The sequence below is a fragment of the Rousettus aegyptiacus genome, unplaced genomic scaffold, assembly GCF_014176215.1.
Source record: "Rousettus aegyptiacus isolate mRouAeg1 unplaced genomic scaffold, mRouAeg1.p scaffold_m13_p_6, whole genome shotgun sequence".
Lineage (NCBI taxonomy): Eukaryota > Metazoa > Chordata > Mammalia > Chiroptera > Pteropodidae > Rousettus > Rousettus aegyptiacus.
The window spans coordinates 91,684,747-91,705,093 of record NW_023416309.1 but is presented as its reverse complement, the minus strand read 5'-3'; the positions used below and the strand labels follow the sequence as shown (position 1 = coordinate 91,705,093).

The 20,347-nt window shown below is 39.9% G+C and overlaps 1 protein-coding gene across 2 annotated transcripts in view; it reads left to right on the top strand.

Moving 5' to 3' along the window:
• Nucleotides 1-7,612: 7,612 nt before the first annotated feature.
• TOM1L1 (target of myb1 like 1 membrane trafficking protein) overlaps nucleotides 7,613-20,347 on the top strand; it is a 47,139-nt gene continuing 34,404 nt past the window's right edge. The window contains exons 1-5 of one of the 2 annotated variants that reach the window (XM_016154742.2): nucleotides 7,613-7,855; nucleotides 10,032-10,116; nucleotides 12,341-12,419; nucleotides 18,616-18,765; nucleotides 19,333-19,458. In XM_016154742.2, coding sequence (XP_016010228.2) covers nucleotides 7,798-7,855; nucleotides 10,032-10,116; nucleotides 12,341-12,419; nucleotides 18,616-18,765; nucleotides 19,333-19,458 — 498 coding nt within the window. In that variant the 5' untranslated portion in view covers nucleotides 7,613-7,797. Of the gene's footprint in view, nucleotides 7,856-10,031; nucleotides 10,117-12,340; nucleotides 12,420-13,193; nucleotides 13,354-18,615; nucleotides 18,766-19,332; nucleotides 19,459-20,347 lie in introns of those variants that run through there. The other variant, XM_016154753.2, reaches the window with a different exon arrangement.

Below are 20,347 nucleotides of genomic sequence, written 5' to 3'. Positions count from 1 at the left end.
AAAGCACCACCATCGAAACTTGCAAAACAGGTAACAATAACTTAGGAGAAAGCATTGGGAAACAATAGGGGAGCACTCTAAAAAATGCTGCATCGCCAACGCCCTTGATGGCACAAAGAATAACGTGGTGCTGGAAAACACATTGACAAACCGACTTCCCTGAATCAAGGGGTGTGTCAGAAGATTTGAATTCTGTATGGGAAGATAAAATGTCTTCACTAATTTACTCTGCTTACATTTTCCCTCTCATATATGAACAGGAATCATATGTCTCCCAAAATCTAGGTCTAGTAAGTCTCGAAAGGTTATTTAAATAAATGTAAAATTAAAAATTATAAGTGATAAGGATGCGGTATGTCATAGTTTAACTGGAACATTTTTACTTTTTAGTAGTCCTTAATAGTGTATCTTACAACATAAAGAGTTTTAGATTCAATGAACCAAGGAACATTCTAGTACTATTACAGTCACCGAGGAATGCAGTAATAAACAAAATAGACCTTTCTCTGCCCTCCGTGCCAGATGAGGGGGTGCAAATAAAAATGCAAATAAAGAAACAAGACCACTTCAATAGTAGTAAGTGCTATGAAGACAATAAAACAGAATAATAGGATAAAGAAGACCGGGGCAGGGAATGAGGCTTTAGACCAAATATGTAGGTAGAAGTTGAAGTCCAGGAGAGTATACCATCTCATCGTAAGAAAAGAAATATGTTCAAGAAACAGATGGGGTCAACTGTAACAAATGGTATCAGGAGGGAAAGTAAGGAGAATTAAGAGGCCTGTCCTTAGGCAAGACCATAGCCTTTCTTTTCTTTTCTTTTTTCTTTCTTTCTTTCTTTTGTTTGTTCATTCTTTCTTTCTTTCTCTTTCCTTCCTTCCTTCCTTCCTTCCTTCCTTCCTTCCTTCCTTCCTTCCTTCCTTCCTTTCTTCCCTCCCTTTCCTTTTCTTCCTTTCCTTTCTTTCTTATTTTTAAGGCCGTATCCTCTAAAAGGGACCTCACAACTGGACTAAAATGGTTTGAAGATAAATGGAAGGTATGGATGTGGGAAAGCAAATATGCATCTTTTGGGATGAGAGATGCATTCAGGGCTGAGAAAAACTGCCCGGTTGAACAGGTCTTACCTACAGGCAATTGAGGGTTAATGAGAAGCTATGTTTCACAGTATGATGGGAGCAATATTAAGTCTTGCAAATAGGCAACAAGTAAACAAATAATTACACAAAAATATTTCAGATAATCAGTGTTATAAAGGGCATAACCAAGAAATTGTGATATAGTAGGGAAGGGGAGCCTACTTTAGGCTTTGAGCTTTAACTATTACTGAGTACCAGTGAGATGCCAAGGCATTTGTTAAAAGTGTTCAAGTTTTGTGTCATTTAATCTCAAGAACTACTTTTTGAGAAATGTGGAATTAGCTCCATTGTTATAAGGAAACAGGTTCTGAAAGAATGAGAGCCTGTCACAGTTCACAGTCAGTGATTGATGGGGCTGGAACTTGAACTGAAGGGGACCAAAGTTTTGCCACCCCAAAACTTTCCCTTTTGGGATATTGATTTTAAACTGGTTATTAAGAAACATAAGTCTCAGGAAGAACCTTTGACTCTCTGCCTTTCCTACCTAAGAGATTCAGATGCAAAGGCCTTTTCAGGACGGGAATCTAGCATATACACCTTAGCATGAGATTGGAAGGCTCCAGGCAGGGGTCTGGTAGCTAGATAACCTCCTGTGTCCCACTGTTTCAGGGGTACCTAGCGAGAATTTGCCTACCATGTGTGTTCAGCTCTTCCTCAGCTACCTGTAAATTTCCTATTTGCTTCGGAATCTCAGACCCCTAACCCACTTTCTCCTTTGTCCATAATGGCATAGAAACCTCAACTGTCCAGTTCATTTTGAGTCTCATTCTTATGGCACCCCGAATGTGCATTCGTATAATAAACTTTGTACATTTTCTCCTATTAATCTCTCTGTCAATTTGAGTATTAGCCCAATTAGGAAAACTTAGAACGTGGAAAAAAGTTGGGTTTTTTTTTTAGCCCCCACGGAAGCCAGTTTGACATCTGTCTGTTTCCCTTGCTGCCCACCCCTTCCTTCAACACTCTCCTGCAGAATCAATCTCCTTGCTTCATCGCTCTAGGCCTGCCCTTCCCTCCTCCAGCCCAAATCCCAACTCTGTCAGGTTTTTCAGAGCCCCATCCCCACAAGACCTTTTTTCAAGTAAATTGTTCTACAAATCACACATTATTCCTAAAATGCTAATAAAAACGAAATGTGTGACTGGTATAATTCTCATAGGTGCTAATAAGACCTTTTCCAAGATAGGTAACACCTGCATATTTAAATAGTGGCTTTTAGGGAGATATTGCCAAGCCTCAAAGGCTGTTTTCTAATAGTAGAAATTTCAGCCACCTGGTAGGTTGAAGGGAGAAAATGATAGTTAATATTTACTGAGCTTTATTATGTGCCAAACACTGTCCTAAGTGCTATACATATATCATCTCATTATTTTTCAAAACATCCCTATGAAGTTGGAAATTTTTTTTTTTTTCATTTGTGAACTGGGCTTTGAACCCTGGCAACCTAACTTGCAAATCTGAGCCCGATTTCCAAAGGAACACAAAGGAATTAAATTACAAATCCCAAATGAATTAAGTGTGAGCTGGTGAAATTATGAAACCCACAGAAAACTAGTTGGCTTAGGTTATAAACATATCAGTTCCCTTAGTTTATTTTCCAGATAAAACTTTGGTTTTAAGCTTCATAGGACTCCTTTGAGATGACAAATTTAGCCAACAGATGTCCTTTAGTCTCGGACCTCAATGGAGCTCTTTCATTGTAAAGATGATGAGGGCAGCTAATGAAATTATTTGCGTGGCTTTAAGTTCAATATTGGATGAAGGGTAAATGTTTAGGTCGATCAGGAAGTTTCCATTTGGCATTGCTGATGAGGAGCACCGGGCTAGATGCTGCAGGTGCCTCCAAAGATCAATGACATCATCCTTGCTCTGGGTGCAGCAACATGAAATTGGAAAAGGGCCTAAGCTTTGGAATGAGGCAAACCCAAATTCATCTCCCAATTCTGAGTGACTTTAGGCAAGTCACTTGGTTTATAATACAGTAGCTGGCACAACAGGAAGTCTAGAATGTTGGTTCCCTTGTCCTCTTGCATCTTGGGTCTCTGAGTTTAGTGAAAGCCCTTAGAAATGGAATAAAACAGTCCTTGGGATGGGGTTAGGGAAGAGAAGCCCGGTCATGTGAAGATGATAGAGGTGATCCCACAGGCAGAAAGATAGGGAAGGCTGAGCTTTGAAAAGTTAATTTCCAGAATCAGGAATTGCCAAGAATTAATATATTAAAAAATAAGTGGAAATAGTGTTAACATACATCTTTGTACATATGGTTTTCAAAAATAATGGGTAAAATTAGTGTGTAAGATGGTCAATTTTAAAGATAAATAATGTCTTTAGATGCACAGGTTTTGGTTATGTTTGGGACAACCCAAGCTTCAGTTCAGTTTCATCCCTAAACAGTATTAAGACTTATGCCATTTAAGAATTGCTAGATTGAGCGATGTTCATAGAAGAAGACAGAAGGGATAAAGAACACAGGGGAACCCAGAACCGATTAAAAGAAAAAAGTTGGGGATAACTTCAAGATTTTTTATTTGGGAAATTATGGTGCAATTAGCCCATTTTGGGACCTTTAAAAATCTTGATGCCCTGGATGCATCCCAGGCTCATTAAATCAGAATCTCTAAGGGTATGTCCCAGGCATCAGTAGTCTTTATAGCAACCCATGTGATTCCAATACATCAATAATCCTGTCCATCAAAACAAGTCAGGTAGGAGTATAGTAATTCCAAATATGTCAAGGTCAAGATTCTAACAAGGCATCCTGGAAAAAATTAAGAACTGGATCTCAGGAAGGCTAGAGCAGCTCAAGATTTTGGAGAGCCCTTCATGCATTCAATAAACCTCCCTTGAGGACTGGTAAGTGCCTGGATACCAAATCCAACAAAATAGGGTCCTGTTCCCTTGAGGGACTTATGTCTAGGAGGCAGTGAACAGATTTCTAAGCAAAGGAGTATTACAAAGTGTTGTGAGCTCTAAGAAATCTGTATGTAGGACAGGAGAAGAGGGCTCAATTCTCTCAGGAGTGGTAAGAAGAGGCGTCATAAAGGGACAAGAAGAAGGTATCCTTAGGGAAATGGAAGAAGAGGAAAAGGTAGATTGCAGAACTGTGGGATGGCTTATCTGGTTTAGCAGGCTGGAGAGGAAAATTAAGCCAGGTGAAGATCATGAGAAATAGCAGTCAGTAAAAGGAATATAGGATATAAAAATGAGGAAAGAATGGCTAATAGGAGGGGCATCACATACTACAGAGAGTGTAAAGATGGTGAGGCTGTTTGATTTGATATTTATATTGTTATGAAAATAGTTTCCACAGTGGGACAATTGGGAGGAAAAATGGGTTTGGAACTTCAACTACTGGAAAAAAGAGGAGGATAAACAGAGGGCTAGAGAAGATACTGTGAGGAAGGTTGAGGGAGCACATTTAAATATTAAAACACAGAGGAGGTGCCTGTTGTGGGAAGAGTTTGGGACTCAGGGTTAAGCTATTATTGTGTGGCATTCTCCTAGCCCGGAGCCGTAAGGCCTGGGGCTAGTCACTTCCCTTCTCTGGCTGTCACTTTTTTTCATCTATAAAATGATGGGGATAGAGACTATGATTTTAAAGGTCATGTCCAGATCTGACAATCAAAGAAATTTAGTGGTAAGAATAGAATTAAATAAGAGGATAAAAAATGACAGCTTCATAAAGCCTGATGATGGGTCAACTTTGTCTTCTAGATGTACATACTTGCCATGTTTAGTCACCTCATTCTCTAGGCACATGCCCTAAAACCCACTTGTTTAAAAGTGTGAACTAGTCAATGGTACCACCGACCACCTAGGGTTCTACCCATGAGAAGTGCATAGTCCAAAAGTTAAAGTCACAGCTTCTGGACTGAAAGTTGTTATGGGATTAAATGAGATAATACAAATAATGTATTTAGAGCACATCTAGCATATAGTTCTAGTATAGAAAACATTCACATTCTTGAACAAGTACAAAAGAATAGGATGTTGTCCCAGCAAAGTATATGTATGACTGCCCCATTCCTATCTTCTTCAAAAGGTCTCCCTTTGAATCAAATGGATCTTTTTTAAAAATAAAGAGCAGTCATACTCAGTGAGCAGATTCACCTAGTGGTCATAGTATGGGCTTTAGAATCACAGAGCTGATTCAAACTCTAGCCAAACTATATTTTAGCTCTATTTTTCTTAATCTCAGATTATATATTTGTAAAAATGAAGTGAATGCTACTTGCCTCCAGGATTGTGAAAACTACGTTTAAATCTCCACTTCCATGCACTTAGTGTGTTTTATTATTTTATTTTCTACTGCAAACTCACTTTTACAGAACTATTTATTGCATATTTTTTAAAAAGATGTTATTAAAATATAGCTAACATACAATGTATTAGTTTCAGGTGTATACCATAGTTATTCAACATTTACATGCACTAAGAGTATTTTAAACAAAGGTCGTTTTCCTTGCTTCCAACTAGCATTATGACTAACATATAAATACTTAGTAAGTGTTCTTGGAAGTAAAATCATGATGAGATTTTTCTCCTGGTACCCAGAAATTTTACCCTTGTTTCTTTCTAGAATTCTGTCCATTCTCCCACCTTAACTTGACTATGAATTCTAGTATCCTACTCCCAGACGATGTTAACATCGACTGAATTGATTTCCTCCCAGGGGAGTCAGGGGATCATGGAGAAAGTGGCAGAGCGCAGAAAGGGAAGACTGTGGCCTTTGCAACACCATGATGGGAACACGGAGGGAAAAGCTCCTCAGGCATAGCTGAGACAGAACACAGGTAGTACTCATTAACCTGGTTCTGCTTAGCCAGCCATAACGTCCTGAACATGTTCCCTGGTGCCAGTTCTCCTGTCCTCAGTGCCTCAGTCCTGAAACACAAGAAAAGACAAAACAAAACAAACAAAACAAAACAAAACAAAACTCTCTCACATAAGAAGTATCAGTTATGTTAAAAAATCTGTCCGGATGGTTGGTTCCTTCCTCGTTCTTATTCCTTGATGAAAGGCCACTGACACCAACCAGCAGCCCAAGCTAAAATTGACTTTCTCCTTAAGGTTGCTTGATTATAAGCTTCCGAAAAGACAAAATATTTTGCTAGAGTCTATTACATGGAATAGAGAGTAGGTTGCTGATGTCCCAAAAGAGGTTTTCAACAGTGCCAGCAGAGGCTGTAGTCATGACTAAGGATGTTGTTAAATAGCACCATCTGAAATGGATACTCACCCTGGATAAGCAGTGGAAAGAATTTTGGTTACAGGTAGGACCAATCCTTTTACGAGAAATACCATCACAACAAAATGCTTCATTCTAGATTTTAGAATTACAGGTCACTCAGGTCAAGGAAAATTAGAAATAGAATTAGAGAGAGAGAGAGAAAAAAAGCCACTGCAGTTGGTTTTGACTTCCATTTTGAAATATATAAGACTAAGGGCATAAAACAGACCACGCCCCCTTTGATCTCTCTTGTCACTATTTCCAGGGCCAAAGAAGAGCTTGTGGAATTGGGCCCAGGTTGACAGCAGGAAGCAAATCTGGAGGCACAGGGGATCCCACCTTATGGCTAATTGCCCTCAATCACCTGGAGAACCCCACTCCAGCAGGCTCCGGCATCGGCATCGTTGGAGATTAATATCGGTAACCAAATGTTAATTGAATGCGCGCGCGCACACACACACACACGCGCGCGCGCGCGCGGAAATAAATTCCGCTTCTGAAAGGGCAACTGGAGAGAGGTTAGACTGCTCAAGTTAAGATTTACATTCCAAAGCGGTCCTTGAAAGAAACTCGCCAAGCCTGCCTGCGCAGAGAGAAAGTCCCTTTCCTCTTCTCGGCAGCGCTGGAAAACACGGCTCCCAGAGGGAGGGTTAGGAACCGACAGCTTGCCTGGCACGCACTGTGGTCCCTTAGGAAATAGGAGGGAGACAAAGGACGCCGGCGCCGGAGAGGCCCCTAAATCCAAAGCCATTCCTTCTGCCTATCACCTGCAGTTTTAAAGGGACACATCGCCCTTCCCGGATCCCTGGGGCGAGGGTGGGGGTGGGAGTAAATATTTCTAATTACTCGATTCATTCAGTGGTTGAAGATTTATTTTGTGGATGCCAGACAGACCTAAGTGGTTTGCATCCCTAATTCTCAAAATAATCCCGAGATTTGTGTTATTAACCCTCTATTTTTTCTCTACAAAGTAGTGCAAGAGGCGCAGAGAAAGGCAGCAATCTGCCCAGTAGGCGGCGGGATCAGAGCGGGTGTCTCGAATTCCCACTCTGTGGCTCCGGGGCGGTCCAGCTCCGCGGGGGCGAGAGGCCCCCCTAGGTCCGGAGCTCGCTCCCCGCGTCCCTCTCGCGGGCTCCACGTGGCGGCAGCCGCGGGCGAGTCCCACCTGGAGCTTGCAGCAGCCCCTCCTCGCCAGTTCCGCGGGGCGCGTGGCAGGTGCGCTGGGGCCCGTGTCCCCGCCCCCGCGTCCCCGCCCCGGCGGCGGACTCCGGGTGCGGGCGCCTCGTAGCGGCCGGGCAAGATACGCAGCCTCCACCCGGAGCCCGGGAAGCGCTCGGGCGAAGAGGAGGAGCCAGGGACACCGAGCGGGTGGAGTCGGGAGCCCGAGAGCTGAGGAGGCGGATTTCCTGGGCCCGGATCCCTGGGGCTACCATGGCGTTTGGGAAGAGTCACCGGGATCCCTATGCGACTTCCGTGGGCCACCTCATAGGTAAAGAGGTGCGGGGGAAGACTGCCGCGCAGGCTTTGGGGGTCGGGGTACCCTTCCCGCTTGACTCCCTTCACGGCCAGAGGAGGACATTGTTGGTCAAGTTTGAGGCAGTCCTTCCCCTCCCCCTGCGACTTTCCCAGGGCACCCGCATTCCAACCTCAGCCCCTTTGAGGCATTTCTTTATGACCGACTCCTACTAACCCCTTCCTCAAAATATACCTCCCTTTTGATGCCTCCTGGGGAGTGGAACCGAGCAGGTGAGCCACGCATGGGATTCAGGTGTGGAGTGTCTGGGCCTCTACAAGGAGAGGGCGTAAACTTCTTGGCCAGGGGAAGGTTATTCGTAAAGTGCGTTCGCTCGAGAGCACTGTATTCTGTCCGTTTTACAGAGGGGGAAAAGAAAGGTCAAGGAGGTTAAGTGATGTGACCTCACAGTGAGGGGCAGGCCTCTTCAAACCAGTTCTCTCTGGCACTCGGCCCTTACCACCTGATTTACTTTTTCTGGGTAAACAAAGAAAATGGAAATGCGTGAAGGGGGAAGCAGAGGAGCGATCTGGGGGTCACCAGAGGCTTCTCAAAACACTAAGTACCGCGCAGGAATCTGCTTAACTCGTTGCTCCTGTGACTGTACTCAATACTGTACGCAGAAGACAGTGACTTTTACCAGCACCAACTCCGTCCTTCCTCGTTCCCCCTGATATCTCCTTTGGGAACCGGGTGTGGCATCAGTGCATATTGACGCCAAGCACAGTAGGGTGAAGAGGTCGGGAGAACCTGGTAGTTACAGTGAGGAGGCTCAGATTTAGAGTTTGGGTTAATGCACAATTAACCGCTGTGTGACATGAAACCACTTAGTTACCACATTTTGAAAAGGGTGAGAGTAACTATCCTTGAGGATGAAATGCTTTCTAAACTGTTGGCTTTATCCCATTAGATATTAAAATGAACCCTGAGTGGAAATGGATTCAAACAATCTGCATAGGCTGATTAATGTTTTGATGTTGCAAACATTTACTGACTGCTAACTATATGCCTGGACCCGAACCAGGCAAAGGTAACACCTGATCTCAACCCACATGTGCGATCTTATAAGGAAGACACACAATTTTGTAGTAACTATAATATGGTCCCTTCACAATATAAGAAAAACGAAAAACACCCAAAACTTATGAAAAAGAGTTTTCTAGGAAGATGGGAAGAAGAGCATGGAATGAGGAGCAAGGATTCTGGAAAAAGGAATAACACTAGTATATACCTAAACAACACGAGTTTGGTCAGCTTTGTCCATTGAATGCCAAATTCAAATAGTTCTTTTCCTCAACCAAATCCATATTCTTTTGTTACCTTTTTGATTTTTCTCTTCGTTCATACTAGGACCTGGTATTTTCATGCTGAGGGATCTTCTTGTAATAAACATGTTAAGTTCATTCAGGCTGAGTGTTCTGTTACCCTTTCTAGAGAGCATTTTGTATTTTTGAGGATGTCCGGAGAGGGAAAAATATCTTGATTGATAAATGATGCAGTTGTAGGTATAAGAGCATTCGAGTCTGCCTGGTGTACCTTTACCTTTGTACAGGTGCTGGGAGTGACCTTGCTCTACTGCTAAAGGACATGGACAGTTTCAGTAGTTCTGATCCCTTTTTCTCAACACCTCCTTGCCCCAGGTGAAGAAATGATTTTAAAATTGAAAACTGGCATCAGACAACTTAGATTTGAATGCCATTTGTACCTTGTACTGGCTGTGTAACTTTGCATACTTAATTTCTCCGAACTTCTGTTCCTTCTATAACAGTGGATTAAATGAAATTATATGAAATACTCAGCACTATGTATTTCACCTTATAGATGGCTGCTCTATAGGTAGGTACCTGTTTGCCCCTGAAGAACAGCAGGCAGATGGAGCTTTAGTGGGCCTGTCCTAGCCCTATAGCCAGGTGCTATGTCTGTAGTCTTTATTAATAGATCACTCATTACTGTTGCTACAACAGCACTCTGAACTTGGGTTTTGATTGATTCCTAAATTACTGAGAATTGCTCAGAAAAAAAGTTCTTTGCCGTTTGGTAATATAAACGTAATGGTGTTTGCTAGCAAACCACAGGCAGATTATTTTAGAAAGACCAGACATTTTTTACTCCGTTGTAGCTCAGAGTCAACACAATAGCTTCTTCTTTGCAGAAAAGGCTACATTTGCTGGCGTTCAGACTGAAGATTGGGGCCAGTTCATGCACATTTGTGACATTATTAACACTGTCAACGATGGGTGAGTACAGTATGTGGTTCTTGCATTTACCTCTGATAAGAAGCATCAGAACTACAGCACACTTTCTTTAGCAAACTCTTTAGTTTTCTTGTCGAAAGAGTGTTTTCATCACCCCTTAGGTACATGCTGCCTTTTGAAGATATGTCAGATTGAAGTGTTAGGAGAGCTGCTTGTCTGAGAATCCATTATAATTTTTCTCTTTGTCTTTGTTTCAAATTTTATCTCTGAGGCTCAAATTCCTTGTTCAAGATTTTTTTTTTTTTTTAAGGAGAGATTGTTTTCTTTAGGAATTCCCCCTGCTCTGATTGCTGATATTTTATGTTCCTGTAGCTGAAAAATGTTATCAAGAAGCTAGTGAACTAATGGGGTGACCTGTCTCTGAGCAATTGACATTATTGTAACCAGGAAATAATCTAGTAATCTTTTTTCCTCTCTTTGTCACGAGACAACTTTTATCTTCTGAATGACAGCTTGCCCATGTTTATGCTGTATTTTTAAATGAACTCTCTTTTGTTACACTTTTAAACTTAAGAGAATTGTTTTTTTAAAAAAATTGTCGAGGCTAACTATTTTATAAATTTAATCTGAATTATAGATTGTTATAAGGGATATAGTCTGTTAATTTTCTTTTTTCCCCTCTTTAATTCCACCCCCACACACTTCCACCCCTGACCTATGGATGCTGCAGTTTCTCTTTAAAGAAGTGGATCTCCGAAGGCGGGGCATCTCCTGCCACAGGCTCTCAGCCACCTGGGGTGCGAACCCAGGACCTTCTGCATGTAAAATGGATGTGCTAACCGTCCCCATGATTTGTGTATTTTATCAGTGCAAGTTTGTACCTTTTGACAATCTCAAAGTAAATTTTGACCCTCTACTTAATACTGCATAATTCTTCCTTTTGTAACACAAAATCGTAGCATGTCAGAAGCTGACTTAGTAGTAATTCCTCGTACATCTCATGCCTATAGGGTGATCAGGAGAGTCTTTTAATCAAAATGGGTAAACTTCATTGTTTTGGAAATTACATTTCCTGTAAACTGGATGTGTGCATTGTTAGAGGGATATAGGTATGAGTATATTTCATGTGTAGCAATGCTTTCTAGACAGTACTCTTATGTAAATTTTTTGTGTGTGGGATTGGTTAAAATTTAAATTTAAATATTTTTCAAAATTTACATGAGTGATGCATGACTCAGAGGAAATTGATAAAATACAGATAAACATAAGATAAAAATCACAAATGACTCCATCACTCAACAAAACTATAGCTAACTTTTTTTATACATGGAATCTTCTAAATTTCATTTTGAGATTTTTTTATCACTAGTGTGTGGAAATATTAATTTTTGTATACTAATTTTTGTATCCTATAACATCCTTAAATTTATTCTAATAATTTATTTTGGATTCCTTAAAATTTTCTCTGTAAAATATATCATCTGCAAATGGAAATACTTTTACATCTTCCTTTCCAGTTTGGATGTATTTTCTTTCTTGCTTTTCTTTTCTTTTGCCTAAATGTCCTAGCTATAACTTCAGTAATAGTGTCGAATAGAATTAGCAAGAGCATTCATACTTGTTTTGTTCCTGGTCTTGGGGAAAAGTTTATAGTCTATTACCATTAAGTTTGATAGCAGCTGTGGGTTTTTCTTAGATGCCCTTTGTCAAGTTGAGAAAGTTTTCTTCTATTCCTAGTTTGGTGTTTAATTTTACCATAGAAGGATGTTGGATTTTACCAAATACTTTTTCTATGTCTATTGAGATCACTCTGTTTTTTATTTGATCAGTGGTTTATAATAACTATATATGGTATATAGTTAACTTTTTAGGGTTTTGATTCATAACCCACTTTTTTTGCTGTTAAGATGTGATGAACCTTTTTTCCATGGTATTATTATTCCATTTAATAAGATATTTTGAAAAGCCACAGATTATTTCTTAATAGGGATTACTACAAGTTATTCAATCTAATATCATTGGATATTTAAGTTTCTAGTTTTTATTGCAAACAGTGCTAGAGTAAATATTTGATTCTCAGAAAGTGTTATTGTCTGCCTAGATGTATGAGGAAACAGGTGTGAAAAGTGTCACCCAGGGTCACACAGCAGAGCCAGAGCCTTGGTCTTCTCAGCCATTCCACTTTCCGCAATGCGTATTTCTTTTCAGAGGTTCCGTGTTTTCCGCTATGCCTAAACTGATCATTTCACTGTATTTACTGCCGTAGGCCAAAAGACGCAGTAAAAGCTTTGAAGAAAAGGATTTCTAAAAACTACAATCATAAAGAAATCGAACTTACCTTGTCAGTAAGTATTTTCTTTTTATAATTAAGACTCTAAGATTTCCCAAGCAATTAGTAACATTTTGATTCTAGGTAAAAAAAAAAAAAAAAAAAGTACATATTCTGAGAAAATAGGTTAGCAAAAAGTTATTTATAATATGAATTAAAACTTTATTGAGACTTGCAGAATCAAGAGAATTTAGTTGATTGTAATAGCATTTTTTTAAATTAAAAATTATTGGAGTAACATTAATAAAATCAAATGTTTCAAGTATACAATTCAACCATACGTTGTACATATATTGCATTGTGTGTTCACCACCCAAAGTTAAATTTCCTTCCGTCACCAAATATTTAACCCTTTTCACCCCTATATTTAATTTTGTGGAAAGAGTGTTCCTGGAAAACCAGTTTTTCCTGATCGGGATATGGGAACTTATGGTTAAAACTTGTAGCTACTGATCTGATCAAGAGGTGTATGTATATGTTACACGTGGGGAGAATTGAAGTCTTGAAAAATGCCTCCCTCTTAGCTTTGTGCTGCACTCGAACACCCTTGTGGAATTCTGAGGTCCTGGCAGCTAATTAAGTTTCAAACAAATTCTGCTGCTTGGTATATTTTGGAGTATATATTTTGTATATTTTGTTGGTTTAAGCAATTCTGTGTACCATATTGTCTGTGAATTTGGTATGGGACAGTTATTTGACCTGTTACCATTTCCCCCTATCCTTGGCCATATAACCTCTTCAGTCACTTTGGTGAGTTGCCCTTCTAACTTCAATTGATATGTTTTACAAGCCTTGCCTGCTGCCTGAGAGCGAGCTGTGTGGCTTTCTAATTTCTTCTGCATGCGTTTGGACCTCCGCCCAGCACGTGCATGGTTATGGCACTAATCAGCCAGCATCACACTGCTCTTAGAGGCTTTGGGAGTGTTTATCAAGAGGGCCATGGGGCAGAGGTGAGCACAGCTCCTGTTTCCTGGTTTCATGGGGAAGAAAACTTCTGATAATCTTGCTTACCCGAAGAGTAACTGAATGAGAAGAAATGAATCAAATAGTCTTAATGAGGCCATCACTGAAGAAATCTTTCAAGTCGACATCCAAATATAGTTTTAGAGGCATTTTCCTTCCTTACCTTTATTTGAACTCTCCCCTGTCCTTTACACCTCACAGCCATTGAGGTAGGTCACAGAATGGAGGAGTAAGGCACTTCAGTAGAGAGATCAGAACAGTGAATTGATGATGGAAAGAAACCTTTGCCTGACACCTGATCGATTCTCTCTCCCCCTGTGAGGTGGTTGTATCATTAACTCCATTTCACAGATGAAGAAACTGAGGCTAGTGAGATTGTGATTTCCCGCCTCAAGATTTAAGTGGTCTAGGCAAAATTTCAACTCACCCCTCAATATAAATTCCATGCCCTTGCCCTATACCACCTTGCATCTCAGAATGAATCAAGCCCCTTGAAAGAATGGGCTGCTATGATTCATTCATGTCTTTGATTCCTTCATGCATGGTGCAGGACCCTCATACATCTATCAATGCAGCAGGTGTTGACCAAATTAATGATTTAATGAGAGTCTCCCAGTCTACCTCTCTTAGTATCCCAAAAGACTCAAGTACTAATGGAACGTACTGTAGAATCAGGGTAGAAAGGTAGGTGTGGAATTAAGTGGCTCTCGGATACCTCAAGGCTGCCAAAGGGTAGAAGAATTGAATGAGGAAGATAAGGGATAGAGGAGGAATTTATGCCACTTTCTATATTTCAGCAAGTGGTATTATCACTTTTTTAAAGTTGTTGATTCTCTGTAATGGGTTTGTCTCTCTCTCTCTTGCACACAGCCTACTTGACATTTCTGTGGTTGCTTCTTATCGCTGTCTCCTTATCTTCCTCTGTCATGGTTCTTTCCTTGTGAGAATGAACTAGGACTCACCCCTGAAGAAGCTGCGTTATTCTAGAGTGTTGTCTCTTCTGGCCCTCCATTTTTGTCTGGGGTCCCACTCTTTCTTCCCTTCAAGTAGTCTGATCTCTCAAGCCTTACTACCAGCTGCTGCCTGTTCTCATTACTCGTTCCAGCTCAAGTAACTACACCCTCCACCTTGTAATTTCCATACTAGTACATGAGAACAAGCAAATCTAAAACCTGTGCCCAAGTAAGGGGGAGTCACGTGTTGGAGGTGTCAGAATAGCCCCTAATTGTTAGGGTCAGAGTTCATTAAGGTACCTACATCTTAGGTTTTCTTTAACTAAGCCTTGGATTCTTGGTAGCTTCATGCAAATTTCCCCAAGTCATAGATTTAGTGGCCCAATCACCTCACCTCAGACTACTCAGAGGTTTATTTAGGACCTCAGAACTGACTTAAACATTAAGTTGAGCCAGACATGATTAGGAGGGAATTTAGTCACAGCAAACATCATTTAACATCTGTCAAAGACAATTATATGTTTGCCAATAAACTCTTTAAAAATGAATACCCATAGATGACATTTCCATTTTATTGCTATGAAGTGATAAATGCCTGTCAAAATGCCTGTCAGTGTCTATTATAAATGTGCTGTATATCTTTGGTCATTTGGGTTTTCCATGGACTTGTTAGTCTTGTTTAGGTCTCTGGTGGAGTATAATGTGACTCTGATTTCCCACATCAGTTGTGGAGCAGTTTTGTCAAGCCAGTGGTTATTTAGAAAGCATTTTTTTTTTTTTTTTTACCAGACTTTATTACACTTAGACAGAGACTACCTTTTCTTGAATGATTTGATTGTGGTTAAGCAAGACACTGTCATTGTCAAAGGGAAGGTGGATGAACAGGGGATTAGTTAATTAATAGATGGTTAGCTATCGGGACTTCAGAATTAGTGTAAAATGTGTTTATTTCTCCAGGAGCTTGTTGTAGAGTGAACTCAGCCCCTAGGGTGGCTACACCCGGGTATGGTCTTCAACTTTGGATGACCCTAAAGCCTGGTTCAGTGTACTCGGTTTAGGAGTTTACTGTGAGAAATAAAACCACCAAGTATCTCTTTTTCTTCTAGTCTTTATGAAAATAATATTTATATCAACTAGTCAATACATTCTCTCCTGCTGTGGAATTATCCATCAAAATACCATTTATTAAGGTCCTGCTATGTGTCAGGTTCTTCATGTATGTTATATTTCATTTAAGCCTTACAAGAAGTCTTAAGAGGGAGGAGTTGTGCTCATTTTGCAGGTGAAGATACTGCAGCTTAGTGTAAGGATAAGTTGGCACATTCTTTGGTCTTAGTCCCTTGACTTCTAGGTTCTCTATTCTACTTCAAATTATGGTTTCTTGGTTGCCCTGTTTCCAAAAAATAGATTATTTAAACACAATCTTAACACATAAATTGCAACAAAGCCCAATTTCAAAATGTGTAAAATCATTTTTAATTTTTTTTTCAATTTGACACAGTCGGTTTTATTGCTTGTCTAAGTAGGCTAGGGGCGGGATAGGTGTGAAGTAAGTACTGATGAGATAATGGCAAGAGGTGATGTAGAAGTGGATAGTCCCGAAATTCTAGATGCCAATAGGAAAAGCATGATTCGTGATCCCCAGATGTTAAGAGTCATGGTGTTTCTTGATTTTGTACAGGTAACCTCTTGGGAATATGCCTGTTCTAATAAAATATTTCTTGGTGCTCCAAAGGTAAAAATTGATTTGTAGTGTATTTAGCAAGAAATTTCACCATTCATTTTACTATTAAAGAAAGCGAGACTTGGAGGATGTCTTGCCTAAGACTGCATAACCACTTGAATAAAGTATTTTCATAAATTTCCATTGAACTAGAGGTATTCCTCAGCATTTCACCTAATAAAAACTCAATAATGTGTCAGGCAAACAGTCTTTGTTATTTAACTCTCAACTTAGCTTTCTCTAAGCAATTTGCATTAAGATAGATTCATCTTACTATGTTTTGGATTTTGTTTTTATTTTCCTTTGCCTTAAATGTTTTCCCTGTTTCACATAGCTGTATGTGCTCAGCTTCTGTATTTTCTGATTGCCGCCTTAGCCACAATGCCGTTAAAACGACAGCTTTCATACCTTATTTTTGTATTGCCATTAAATTGACAATACAGAGCATGATGTAAAGTCAAGTTTTCAGGACTTCTTTTCTGTAGGGATGATTATGCCTGTCCTGGCCACATTATAGTTTCTGTGACCTCTCTAACCCAAGAGATGGTGGCATGAAAAAACTAGAGATTTAATTTTGTTTCTAGATTACTTTTAGAAATCCGCTTTCTCTTTGCAATTCTTCAATACCAACTAATTCTTTCTTATCCTGACTCTGCTTGTTTTTTTTATTGAACCATTTCCCCCCACCCCCAATCAATAAACCTAACCGAGCTTTTCTCAGTCTGTTATCTTAACCATTTGATAAGCCGCCCACCCAGAGACTCTGCCCTCTTTCGACTTTACCAATATTATGTTCTCTTTATTTTATGCTTCATTTTCTGTTGGCTGAAATTCTGTCACCTTTTTTGAATTTTCTTCCGGTCTAACAGGCGAACCCCATTATGACAGCCATATTTCCTCTCTGCTCATCACAGCCAGCCTTGATAACTTGCTTTTGGCCTAACTCTTTCCTGAACTGTGGTGCTCTCAGCTAAACACCTCTCCTTGAACGTCCTGCCATCCTTTCTGTCTGAGTCATCTTGGGCTTCTGTGACAAAAATACCACACACCAGGTGGCTTAAACAACATATTTATTTTTCATAGTTCTGGAGGCTGTGAGGTCCAAAATCAAGATGCTGGTAGATCCACTGTCTGTTGAGGACCCACTTTTTGGCTTGTAGATGGCTGTCGTGTTTTATCCTCATGTGGTCAAGAGAGGAATCATCTCTTTAGTCCCTTTTTATAAGGGCACTAGTCTTATTAAGGAGGATCCTACTCTTATTATGTAACTACTTCCCAAAGTCTCACCCACCCTTCAGATACCATCACATTAGAGATTAGGGGCTTTAACATATGAATTTGAGAGGAACACAAACATTCAATCCCTAGTACTTTTACCCTTGATCTTAGCCAAAAGGCCTAGAAGAGATCCCTAGTACTTTTAAACTCAGAATTTCTAAATTTCAGCCCATCACTTTTACCCTAGACCAATCATACCACCCCATCCATTTCCAAATTTCCATCAATCTCATGCAGAATGACAGCCAGTTAACTTTCAATCATCTTTGGATAGCCAGTTGTTGAAAGTTGTTCTTAGTTCTCATGACTTTTCCTTCCTTGCACCCACATCATCCTAGCTTAGGCGTCTCTGCATCAGGCTTGTACTAGTGTGTCCCTGGCTGGATTTCTCCATCATTCCAAGTTCGTTTACCATCCCCCACCCTGCCCTAATTCTCCCTGTAGAATGCTGCTTGAAAACCTTTCCTGAGTATTGCTTGGCACCAACCTTTCTCTCAAGTTCAAGATAGAGGTGCAATGGTGACAAACTATTAAGAATACTTAAGTGATTTCTTATAAAGGCCCAGATTCCTTCACGGCCATGCAAATTTCTCTACATGCTGCATGATGCCCCTCTAGACTCTACCCTACCTCCTTGGGGTCCCCAATTCACCTCATAAAGGAGCTTCTACAGACAAAAGTACTTATTCTTCTCACAACTCATATGCCTTGTCACCTGTATATATGTTTTTAATATCATTTACCTGTCCGGAATATATCTCTATATTCATTTGTACTCTTCTTAACTATTTTTCAGGGTCCAGTTTAGAACCAGTTTTTACCAAAAGTCTTAAGACTACTTGGCCCTAAATTAATCACATCTATCTATAAAGGTCTATAATTTAGGGTGACTGCCTATGGAATTTATCATACAGACCAGGACATTTTTTTTGACAGTGAAAGGGGGGAATTATAAGAAAAACAGGCTGTACCAGAACTTCTCTGGAAAAAATTGGGACAAATGATACCCTGTCTATAGTCTATGTGTTTTGTTGGCACTTCCTATTTGTTACCTTGTATTAGTATTAATGCTGTTATAATTGTGTCCTGACTCCCCAAGAAGTCTATCCTCTAAGCAGTTGCATTATACCTTATACTTCCTCATATTCCCAGAACCTAACATTTTACTGTGTGTTTTAGTAGACACTAAGTCGTTAATTAGGATGCTGGTGGAAACCATTACTTAGCAATTTGTATTTATATTTAGGAGGCGGTGGTTTTGCCAAAGAGATTTAATGTTTAATTTTTCCCTCTAGCTTATTGACATGTGCATGCAGAACTGTGGTCCAAGTTTCCAATCTCTGATTGTGAAGAAGGAGTTCATTAAAGATAGTCTGGTTAAGCTGCTGAATCCCAGATACACCTTACCATTAGACATTCAGAATAGAATCTTGAATTTCATTAAGGTGAGTCTGTTTTATGCCTTTTGGGATGGTAAACGTCTAAGATTAGAGATTTAATGATATTCTAATTGGTTTAGTGATTCTTTACAATGCTGTGATTGAGCCAGAAAGCATTTTACTCTTTTGTGTAATATTTTTTGGCATTGGATGGTACCCTTTTTCTGAAGACTTCGTAGTCATTTTCTTACTTTTCTTTCAGTTTCTATTTTATTCATGTCAGGTAGGAAAGAGTAATATGTACATTACAGATATAAAAGCTATGTCCTGGAGTAGATAACTGACTGCTTTCGGAGTTACTTGGCAAAAGAGCTACTGATGATATTTTAGAATATGTCTATTAATTCTGGATTCAGTACCGCAAAAAGCAATAGTATCTATTCCAGGGTTTCATCAAAATGTTGAGGCATGAGAATCTGATGATTAAAAATATTTTGTGTTATTCTAGTCTCTGAAAATATACAGTTTGTCCTTGGTGTTCAAAAGTAGCTTTCTCATTCTGTGCAAGATACATAATTATCATTTTCTGTCACTGGTTTAAGAATTCTGTTCTGTTTTTGCTGCTGTTTTCAGACTTGGTCCCAGGGTTTCCCAGGAGGTGTGGATGTAAGTGAAGTGAAAGAAGTGTACCTTGACTTGCTTAAGAAAGGTGTTCATTTTCCTCCCTCAGATGCAGAGGCTGAAACAAAGCAACAAGAGGTAGGAGGTCTGTCTTTGACTCATGCGGAATAAGATAGTATTATTATATGGGTCTTTTCTCATTGAAAGGGACAAACCTACTACTATCTAGCTTAAGCAAAAAGATGAATTAATTATTAGAAGGATATTGCAATATCTCTTAGAATAACCAAGCCACAAGAAGGTTGGCATTAGTCGGATCTTCGGAACAACAGCGAACCAGGCACTCAAATGCCTTATCAATTGTCCACTTCTGTGTGTACGTGTGATTGTCACCTTCATTCCTCTCTCTCATTACAGACTAGCTTTTTCCACCTAGTGGATAACAACTCCTAAGTTATCATGGTATAGCTTTAGCTTTTTCAGATTCCAAGTCAAATAACCTGGGAGCATGGACTCCCTAAACCAATCCTGGGTCAGTTTTCTATTTCTGCACAAATGAGCTGAAGTCTAAGAATATGAAGGCTCCAAATAGAAATCATTTGGCTATAGTAGAGGGCAGCTTTCAAAGGAGAGGATTGCTGCTAGACAAGGATCTTTACTTGGGTAGTCTTATAATATACTTGTTTATTATTAATATTATGTCCATGGGAGGGGTTGTTTACATGTATTCATCCCACAGTTGCAAATAATTTTTAAGATTTTGAACTATAACACTTTGAGTGGCTGATTATAATTCACCTCCTAATTTTCTATTGTTTCTGTACTGTAAAAACAGTAGTTCTTTCCTTCCATAGATTGGTTAGTCTTGCTTGGTGAAACAAGGAATTCAGGTATATACCAAAAGTCAGATCTTTATGGGAGCTTTGTCTCAAGGGCCAATTCTTTTACTTGTGCAGGCTGCTCCTGGCCATTAGCCATCTGCCTCATCCTCTTCTCTGCCCATGAGCCTGGTCACCATACCCCTTTT